We start from the raw sequence: 10,897 nt of genomic DNA, 5'->3' as shown, positions 1-10,897 counted from the left end.
TGATGCATACCAGATTTTTGCCCTTAAAAAATAAATAAATTGCATGCATAATTTATCATTAACTATTTGCATCTATTTGATTTTATTTAAACAATCACATTTATTTTCAAAATGCATGTATTTAAATCTGTTCATTGTGAAAATTAAATATATTCAGTTTAAAAACTTAATTAAAATATATGAAATTATGTATGAATGACAATTATGCATCACATAAAGTTATTATTAGTTTATGTTAAACGGTGTATCCACATGCAAATACATTTTAAATGCAATTAAAATATGTAAATCTTATATTAAAATAGAGATTTTCTAGCATTTGAAATAGAAATTGTTCTATTAAAAGAAACAACATGTTTTGCTAGAGAACATCGGTTTATTACAGAATATGATGCATTTTTGCTTTGACAATCTTAAGGAAGGTGAAGAAGTATTTTCACTTAATTAGCAGAAAAACACAGCAAACACTGAGATTATAATGATTTTACAAATGCATATTTTACAATGCATGACATTATTCGACGCCTGATCATGATTTTTACCTCAGATTTATGGCCAGTGTAAATACAAACATGAGCTTGGCATTTTCTGCTTTTATTGCATCCAAACAGCCACAGAAAACCTGAGATTATGTGAATGCATTTTTATTTATTATTATTATAATTAAATTGAGCATTTGAACAATTTTCCACTCCTTTCAAGACTGTAAATCAAATGATACATTATAAATACTTTTTGTCATTGAAGTAAAAACTTTTGACATTCTGATGACGTATAATTTAAAAATTGCATTCTTGTGAAAAAAATACTGACATTTTTGTACTCACATTAGGTTATACTAGGTCTTTTATGCAAATCAACAGAACAGAACTCAGTATAGTCCACAATAAGGTCTGTTCTTTGGTTTTGGAGTGAACACACGGACTAAACTAAACCTGCAGAGACTGTTGTCCGGGGATCTTTTGTCAGGAGGAAAGAGCATCACGTTATGCAGCTAATATCTGGCCCTGAGACACCGGTCAATAATTAATGAGACTGTAAGCCGGTTAATGGATTTATAATTTCACCGTGAGCTCGTGTATTCTCATCTTCTACTCCCAGATCTAACCTGTTTCCAACAAAGAATAAAATAAAGGAACATTGTGATGTTTTAATCTCACAATCCAGTCTAAGAACGGAGATTTTTTTTTCTCTTCAGAATTCTGAAATTAGATCTGACAGGTGTTTCTTTGTTGTTGTTTTGTTTCCAGCACACAATAAAAAAAAGTCAAAAAAGTTAATTTTTAACAAAATTCAGTTTTTTATTATTTTTTAAAGAATTTTAAAGATATAAATTGGGAATTCTGAGGGGAAAATTGTGAATATTTTTCCCATTCTGTTTTTTATTCTTCAATATATTTTATTTAAAACAAAAAAAAACTTATATTTTTATATAAACCTTTTCATAAAGTTATTTGTAACTTCTTTCAAATTTATCAGTTCTGACTTTCAAATGCAAGTTTATATTTCACAATTTAGTTTTTTGTTTTTTTTTTAACATAAAAATGAATTAAAAGTGTAATTGTGACCTTTTTTCTCATAATCGCACAAACTTTTTTCCCCCACAATTTCAAGTTTTTCTCACAATTCTATTTTCAGTTTGTTTTCAGCCACAGAATAAAATAAAAACTGATTTTACCTTTTTTCTCAGTTCTGACTTTTCTTCTCAGAATATCTCTCTGAATTGTGAGATGAAGTCACAGTTACCTTTCTTTTTTAATGCGGTGGAAGAAACCGGTTTCTGTGCGACCCAGCCTGTGATTCACTCGTTTCTGACACGCATGAAAGCATGTGCTCTGGGTTGTTAAACTGAAACGACATTCAGGACAGTATCATTATATAAAGCAGCTGTCTGTGTGACGTGCACAATCAACCGAGCCGAGACGTGTGAAGATAACAGCTTGTAGGATGTGTGCTCAGTAAATGTCTGTCCGTGTGAAAGAGCAGTAATGCAGACTCACGTGTGTCTGTGAGAGAGCTCCATCACTGCTTCAGCTCCTCACACGGCCTGAACATCATCTCCTCGTGTCAGATCTCGTCTGATTGTGATCAAGTAAAGGTCAGAATAAGGTCAGTAATATCTCCAGATGAACTCTTCCTGGACTGAAGCAGCTCAGCTTTACTGGATTCTCCATCAATCATGTTTTAGAGTCTCAAATCTGATCCTCAGGATCTGAATGAAACCGAGATGATTTTTCTTTCATATTTTCACTTAAGCAGACTACAGGTCCTTCTCAAAAAATTAGCATATTGTGAAAAAGTTCATTTTTTTCCATAATGTAATGATAAAAATTAAACTTTCATATATTTTAGATTCATTGCACACCAACTGAAATATTTCAGGTTTTTTATTGTTTTAATACTGATGATTTTGGCATACAGCTCATAAATTTGCATATCATGAAAAGGTTCTCTAAACGAGCTATTAACCTAATCATCTGAATCAACTAATTAACTCTAAACACCTGCAAAAGATTCCTGAGGCTTTTAAAAACTCCCAGCCTGGTTCATTACTCAAAACCACAATCATGGGTAAGACTGACCTGACTGCTGTCCAGAAGGCCATCATTGACCCCCTCAAGCGAGAGGGTAAGACACCGAAAGACATATCTGAACGAAGAGGCTGTTCCCAGAGTGCTGTATCAAGGCACCTCAGTGGGAAGTCTGTGGGAAGGAAAAAGTGTGGCAAAAAACGCTGCACAACGAGAAGAGGTGACCGGACCCTGAGGAAGATTGTGGAGAAGGACCGATTCCAGACCTTGGGCGACCTGCGGAAGCAGTGGACTGAGTCTGGAGTAGAAACATCCAGAGCCACCGTGCACAGGCGTGTGCAGGAAATGGGCTACAGAGAAGCAGCACTGGACTGTTGCTCAGTGGTCCAAAGTACTTTTTTCTGGAGGAAGACTGGGGAGAAGGAAATGCCCAAATGCCTGAAGTCCAGTGTCAAGTACCCACAGTCAGTGATGGTCTGGGGTGACATGTCAGCTGCTGGTGTTGGTCCACTGTGTTTTATCAAGGGCAGGGTCAATGCAGATAGCTATCAGGAGATTTTGGAGCACTTCATGCTTCCATCTGCTGAAAAGCTTTATGGAGATGATGATTTTGTTTTTCTGCACGACCTGGCACCTGCTCACAGTGCCAAAACCACTGGTAAATGGTTTGCTGACCATGGTATTACTGTGCTCAATTGGCCTTTTCTTTTATTGGTCGGATGAAATTTTTTGAGATAGGAATTTGGGGTTTTCATGAGCTGTATGCCAAAATCATCAGTATTAAAACAATAAAAGACCTGAAATATTTCAGTTGGTGTGCAATGAATCTAAAATATATGAAAGTTAAATTTTTATCATTACATTATGGAAAATAATTAACTTTTTATTTATTTGTTTAATTTAGAAAAGAAAATAACATGAAAGTTACAATTGTTTATTTTTTTAAACACTGAATTGAAAGTAAAGTCTGGATTCTGAAAAGAAAGATGAATTGCAGATGTGCACTCCAAATTTTAAAAGGAAAAAAAAAATTGCAAGATGAAAATCAAAAAATATGTTTTATTTTAAAAAAATTGCAAGATTGAAAAAAAAAAGTACAAAAAAAATATATTGCAATATGTAACAAAAATAAATAAATTTGCAAGAGGTAACCAAAAAAAGTTATAAAATAAAAATGGCAAGATGTAAACTCAGAATTCTGGGGGGATAAAAACAAATTATTTTGCAAAAATTTTACTTGCAATATGTACACACAGAATTCTGAGAAGAAAAAAGGTAAAAATGGCAGGATGTGATTTGTGAGACAAGTCTAAATGAGCTTGTTTAAATAGTGATGGACTGAGCCTGTGGTCAGAGTCTGACTGTGGATGTCCAGGTCAGTCTCCATCACTCAATGAGCCGGAAATAACCTGCTAAGAGGATTGAGAGCCGAGCTGGACACAAGCCTCAAGAGCCTCCTTTAACACAAAGGAAGGACGTGACGACGAGGTCAGCGAGTGTTTGGTCACCTCGAGACGCCAGAAACACTGAATGAACAAACACTTAATGAACCCTAATCTTTCTTAAAGGCACAGAGTCGGCAAACACAAGAGTAGAAACACTGACTAGAAGACAAGTGTCTTTGGATAAAAGCATGAATAAAGATGTAAGCTACAGATATGAAGAATATGCATCAAGCAGCAGTCAGCATTCACAGAAGACACAGATCACACCAGAGATTGAGACAAAGATCTTTATTTACAAAAGCTGCTCAGAACACAACATGCTGCAACACCCGAATAAAAAATAAAGAAAGTCACAAGAAATAAAAGCTGCAGATGTGTCGTGGATTGGCTCAGATCAGGTCGGCAACTGAAACACAAGAGTGTGAGAGTCAGTCGTGTGTCTCTATGAAGAGCAGGAGCTCAGACGTGTGTGTGTGTGTGTGTGTGTGTGTGTGTGTGTGTGTGTCTCACCGTTCATGGGCATCTCGTCGATCTGTGTGGAGTAATACTGCTCAATGTCACGCAGGATTCGGATGTCATCGTTCTTCACAAAGTTGATGGCCACGCCCTTCCTGCCGTAACGACCCGATCGACCAATCCTGACGAGGGAACACTCGTTACATTCATCTGGAGCGCCGAGTCATTAGAAGCTCTCGTCAATCAACATCAAAGACTTAGAAACGTCTACATGAGGAAAACTAGACACAAATAACTACTAACAGATAAAAACCTCAGTACAGCAGTTCATCTTTTGTCAATAATTAGGAATGCACCATATTTGATTGTGGATATCGTTAGTTTTTAATTAAAAAAAGGAAGTGTCAATTACATAAACAATTTTTTTATAATGTTAAAATAAAAGAAAATGAAAAAATGCTGCCTTGGCATTTTGCTAAAATAATTTATTTTGTATATACACATTTCCATTTTTTTTGGTGTAAGTTTTAGTAATTGCTTTGTCATTTTTATGATTTTTAATATCCATACAGTCTTAAATAATATTTTATTTTATTAAAGTTAAACTAAAATAAAATGAAAAATGCTGCCTTGGCAATTAGCTAAAATAAGTTAAACATTTTACAAATATTTCCATTTTATTTTTAACTGAAGTTTTAGTACTTTTTTAGTTTTTAGTAGTTTTAGTGCGTTTGTCACTTTATTATTTTGTTTTTATTTTTAAATGTCTATACAACCTAAATTTATTTTCATTTTTGTATATTTTATTGTATGAAATTACCCTAAAAGAAAATGAAAAATGCTGCCTTGTCAACAAGCCAAAATATTTTTATATACATTTCTATTTTTATTTCAATTGAAGTTTTAGTAACTTTTTTTATATCTATACGGTCTACATTATTTTTTCATTTTTTACATGATAATGTATTATATAAAGTTATAATGGTTAAGTAATGTTTATTTCAAGCAACACTGTTTTCATGGTTTTATTTCTAGTTAACGGTAATAACTGGTCTGTGTTTGAGGTGTTTTCTCACACACGTCGAGTCCGAGGTGTGTGTGTGTGTGTGTGTGTGTGTGTGTGGTACCTGTGGATGTACAGCTCTCTGTTGTTGGGCAGGTCGTAGTTAATGATGAGAGACACCTGAGGCACATCCAGTCCTCTGGCCCAGACGTCTGTGGAGATCAGCACTCGACTACAGGATCACAAACACTGATTACACTCAGGAATCACGACTAGTGTGTTCTGATGGATTAGCAATACAAGAATACATGTGGGGGCGGAGCTTGGGTTTATGCGGGAGTTTTGATTGGATGTTGAGATGTGGGTGTGGCTCTCTAAAGGGTATGTGGGTGAGGGGCGGAGTTTCAGTTATGATGTTCACCTGGCTCCGGATCTGAACTCCTTCATGATGGACTCTCGCTCTTTCTGTGGCATGTCTCCGTGCATCGACGACACGGTGAAGTTAGCCTCCCTCATCTTCTCCGTCAGCCAGTCCACCTGACAACACAGATCATCTAATAATTACACGGCTGGTCACATGATCTTCAGAATGATGATGATTTACTGCTCAAGAAACATTTCTGATTATTATCAGTGTTGAACACAGTTGTGCTGAACAATATTTCTGTGGAAACTGTGATACATTTAAATTTTCAGGTTTCTTTGATGTATAGAAAGTTCAAACGAACAGCTTTTATTTTGTATCATTATAAATGTTTTTGTCAATTTAATGCACCCTTTTTTTTTTACCCTAAACTTTTGAACAGAAGTGTAGCATAAAAATATTGCGTTTTCACTGATAATAATCAGAAATGTTTCTTGAGCAGTAAATCATCATATTATTCTGATTTCTGAAGATCATGTGACACTGAAGACTGGAGGAATGATGCTGAAAATACAGCGGAGCATCACAGAAATACATTACACTTTAACACAGATTCACACAGAAAACAGATGATTTACACTAGAATAATATTTCACTGTTTTTACTGTATTTTTTATTTCATTCTGAAAGAAATCTTGACTCCAGACTTGACTGCTAGTGTAGTTCTGTAACCCATTTAAAACATAAGTCACATATAATGCAAATACTGCAGTGATTTGAAGATTTAATGCATTTGGCATAATTAGCTCTTAACTAGTTAACCGTCCTGACTGCTGTAGTTGGCAAACATCTCTAGCGTGACTGACCTTGCGCTTGGTGTTGCAGAAGATGACGGCCTGTGTGATGGTCAGCGTGTCGTAAAGGTCACACAGCGTGTCGAACTTCCACTCCTCTCGCTCCACGGCCACGAAAAACTGCTTAATCCCCTCCAGAGTCAACTCATCACTGCGCACACACACACACACACACACACACACACACACGAGATCTCAACATCTCTCATATTTGTGCACAGCTCTATATGATGCACCAGGCCTCGAAGGGTGCGCTCACCGTTTGACCAGGATGCGGATGGGGTCAGTCATGAACTTGTTGGTCATCTCCAGGATCTCGTGAGGCAGCGTGGCGCTGATGAGACACACCTGAGTGGCAGGAGGCAGGTATCTGTACACATCATAGATCTGCTCCTTAAAACCTGCAGAAACACAACACAGGGACATGAGAGGAGAACACACACGATCTCACGCACTCAGAAGTGTGTGATGACGCTTCACCTTTGTTGAGCATCTCGTCTGCTTCATCCAGCACCAGCATCTTAATAGCACGAGTCCTCAAACTCCTCCTGCGGATCATATCTGACAGAGCAAGAGAGCGATTACATCATCATCCGTTCAGGATCCAGAGTAACGCTCAGAAGAGACGGACTCACCGAACACTCGGCCGGGCGTCCCAGCCACCACGTGCTGACCGTAGTCCAGCTTCCTGATGTCCTCGCCCACGTTTGTGCCTCCGATGCAGGTGTGACACTGAACGTTCATGTAGTCGCCCAGCGCCAGCAGCACCTGCAGGACAGAGGAAGTGACATCACATGAGACACAGGAGGTCAGGAGCCCGGGAACAGACGTGCGACTGCTTGTGTTTCACCTTCTGGATCTGTCCGGCTAACTCTCTGGTCGGAGCCAGGATCAGCGCTTGAGTCTCTCGAACCTGGAGACAGAGGACGAAACAGGATTATTGGTGCTAAAAAATGAGCTTAAACCGTAAAATTCTAATGGAAACAGAACATATTAAAATAAAATCTAATTTAACATTTTCACATACACACTTAAACACACCTGGATATCCAAACACTGCAGCACTGAGATGCAGAACGTGGCTGTTTTACCGGTTCCAGACTGTGACCTGGAGAACAAACAAGACCATTAAAGCACAGAACAGAACACAAACCGGTGTTTACGACACGTTTCTATCAGTTGTGCACTGCGGGACTCACTGAGCGATGACGTCTCGGCCCTTGATGATCTGTTTGATCGCTCGCTGCTGGATGGCTGATGGTTTCTCAAAACCTGAACGCAGTAAACAACATCAGCATGCATTTAAACAAACATTAATGGCATTTACATAGAGGTGTGTTAGTGAACGGAACGGTTGGGGGTTCGATTCCCCGGGAACACATGAGATGTAAAAATTGATAGTCTGAATGCACTGTAAGTCGCTTTGGATAAAAGCATCTGTTAAATACATACATTTAATTTAATTTAAAATGTAATATATCAATGAGACAAAAAAAAAAACAAATTACAATTTAATCATAATGATTCTCTTTTTCATAACGGCACACAGATAAAAAAAAAAAATATATATATATAATAAAGAGTACAAATGTAAAAAAAAATCAATTAAAAACAAAAAATCAATTAAAGAAATAAAAATAAGAAAATTCTGATCGCTTTGTCACAAACACATATCAAATAAAAAATAATAAACAATCTAGAACAACAAATAAATAATATAAATGTAAAAAAAAATATTATATATACAAATATATACAAATAATACAATTTAAACAAAAACAATATAAAATAAAAATTAAAAAAGAAAAAACAATAATAAATAAATTTAAGTAAACTCTGATATCTTTTTCATAAACACAGATTAAGTGTAAACAATTAATCAAAAAATTATAACATTAGAACAAAAACAATATTAAATAAAATAAAAACTATTAAAAATACAAGTAATAAGAACATTCCTATCTCTTTTTCAAAAACACACAGAATAAATAAAAAAATAAAATAAAAAAGATTTTATGTATAAAAACCCTGATCGATGACTGAATTACACCAGTGTGAGTGTTGAGTTTACACAGTAAACAATGTAAGTTACAGTCTCCAAACATGATAAACACGGGCGGACACCGATCAATGTACCGGTTTGTGGTACCGATCTCCTGATGAAGCACATATAGGGCTCTATGAGGTGATTTGAGCCGAAATTAACGCTGATTAAGAGTTAGTACCGTACGCGTAGATCCCGCGCAGCAGATCTTCCCTCAGGCCCATCGTGTCGAACGTCGGCGTCACATCCACCTCTTCGCTCGTCTCAAACTCGATTTTCGTCATGTCTTCCTCCTTCAAGAGCCTCTTCCTCACGGGAGCTGCGGCGGCGGCCATAATTATCACAGATTTTCGATGTAAATAAGGACTTGAAATATGAAAGCGCGTCGCTACGCGTCTGCAGGCCGAACGGAAGAGCCGCGTTTGTCGCAGCTGTGACGCACAAAGCAGGAGACGCGCGGTGACGTCATCCGCACTGGCCCCGCCCACTACGCGTTCAACACCCTTAAAAATATGTCTAGAAACTATAGTTATACCAAAAAACAACAACAACAAAAAAACATGGTTACTACATTTTTTTTATATAAAAATACCATGGTTCATTTTAAGCTATTTTTATTAGTGTATACTTTCTTTTTATTTGTTTTGTTTTTATAACTGTACTGACTTAATAGTTTAGTGTTTCTTTCTCAGAAAAAAGATTCGAACTAAATCAAATGATTCGCGATCCGATTGGAGCACTTCGAACAGTGAATCATTTGTTTAATTGACTCGGAGTTTCGAAAAGCTCCATAACACCAGCTCAAAAAAATAGAATTTTATGGAAAATAAGCTTTTTTGGTAATTTAATTTTAAAAAGCACATTTCTTATATTCTAGATTCATTGCTCACAGCTTTTTGTTTTAATTCTGACGGTTTTGAATTACAGCTTAGGAAAATTAAAAATTCATGCAACCACAATCATGGGAAAGATTACTGACTGGACAGTTGACAATAGCGAGTTTAAATGTCGGAAATAATTTCAGATGTACTTTTTGTATTTAAATTTAATGAAGGCTTAAACAAAATAAACAAGATGATATTACAAATACCTGCAAAGGGATAGTTTCTGCTGTTACACTTACATGTGAATCAAATCATTTAGTTTATTGGCCAAAAATTTCATTCAAATATTCACTTATCTTTCATTTTTAGCCAGCTTTTTTGTTATAGATGACATAGCCAATATAATTTATTCGACAAAAAAATAAACCATGGTTTCATAGTAAAACTGCTCAACTTGCATGATTTATGATTGCTTGAGACTATAAAATCAATTAGGAATCATGATAAACTCATAGCCATAGTCAGCTGTCGAGAGCTAAAATTGTAATTTGTAAATAATACAATGTATTAATTTATTTACTTTTTAAAAGTTAATAAAGTTATATTTATATATATTTAAGGAAGGTGCACACAATCGCGTTCGTGTGAATGACTCGCTCAATTGACTCGGTTCCTTCGATCAGCTTCATCCTGAATAAAATGCACTCTGGCCTTGAGTGATGATAATTTACTAAACCTAAATTCATAAAATAATTTTTTTTGCTTGAAATAAAATAAACGTAAACTGAAATAAAATCTAACAAAAATGTACAATTATTTTATTTCGTCTAAGTTGCCAAGGCTACATTTCTAGTTTTTAATTTAGTTTTAACTTGATGCACGAACATAAAATAGAAACTATACACACACACATGCATATAATAAAAAGACAAAAAAAGTCTTTAAAAAATAAATTACATTTTAAAATAATAATAAAAATATACTTTTATTCAGCTAGCTTCCATGACAAAAATGTGTTATTTTTGTTATATGAGTTGAAGCTGATCTCCGATTGCTGTTCATACAAATTATTACAATTAATGGCAAAATAAACTGAGATAATGGACTGAAAACCATTTTTTGTTGGTGGAAATACTAACATTCTAAGACTTTTGCACACACACATAATTAAATATGTAAATAAAGGTTATGGAAACTCAACTGGTTATATACAATTCTCCAGGGGCCTGTACCATGATGAGAGCTGAACAAATTCAGAGTTACAGAAAATAACCAAACCTTTCCAATCCGGATTTGTTGGTACCATGATGCTGTTCATCAACTTTCTTTATCAATTCAGGCTTTGATCCTGAGTTTGTGGAGCTCGTGCACATGAA

The 10,897-nt window shown here is 35.7% G+C and overlaps 1 protein-coding gene across 1 annotated transcript; it reads right to left on the bottom strand.

Moving 5' to 3' along the window:
* Positions 1-4,249: 4,249 nt before the first annotated feature.
* Positions 4,250-9,144, bottom strand: LOC128021953 (eukaryotic initiation factor 4A-III). The gene is made up of 12 exons (XM_052609057.1): positions 8,879-9,144; positions 7,853-7,925; positions 7,695-7,761; positions 7,504-7,566; positions 7,289-7,421; positions 7,134-7,214; positions 6,913-7,054; positions 6,666-6,804; positions 5,857-5,972; positions 5,560-5,667; positions 4,487-4,614; positions 4,250-4,382 (listed from the first exon to the last, which is right to left on the bottom strand). Exons 1-12 carry the CDS (start codon positions 9,030-9,032, stop codon positions 4,366-4,368), a joined length of 1,221 nt encoding a protein of 406 aa, XP_052465017.1. The 5' UTR covers positions 9,033-9,144; the 3' UTR covers positions 4,250-4,365.
* Between the last annotated feature and the right edge of the window lie 1,753 nt (positions 9,145-10,897).

The sequence above is a fragment of the Carassius gibelio genome, chromosome A11 (assembly GCF_023724105.1).
Source record: "Carassius gibelio isolate Cgi1373 ecotype wild population from Czech Republic chromosome A11, carGib1.2-hapl.c, whole genome shotgun sequence".
NCBI lineage: Eukaryota > Metazoa > Chordata > Actinopteri > Cypriniformes > Cyprinidae > Carassius > Carassius gibelio.
The sequence above is the reverse complement of the archived record's forward strand: the minus strand, read 5'-3'. Positions and strand labels throughout refer to the sequence as shown.

Coding starts and splice junctions, on each gene's coding strand:
- LOC128021953 (XM_052609057.1), bottom strand. CDS start 9,032: ATGGCCGCCGCCGCAGCTCCCGTGAGGAAGAGGCTCTTGAAGGAGGAA. Junction 7,055..7,133: donor AGACGAGATGCTCAACAAAG/GTGAAGCGTCAT, acceptor GTGTTTCTGCAG/GTTTTAAGGAGCAGATCTAT. Junction 6,805..6,912: donor ATCCGCATCCTGGTCAAACG/GTGAGCGCACCC, acceptor GTGTGTGCGCAG/TGATGAGTTGACTCTGGAGG.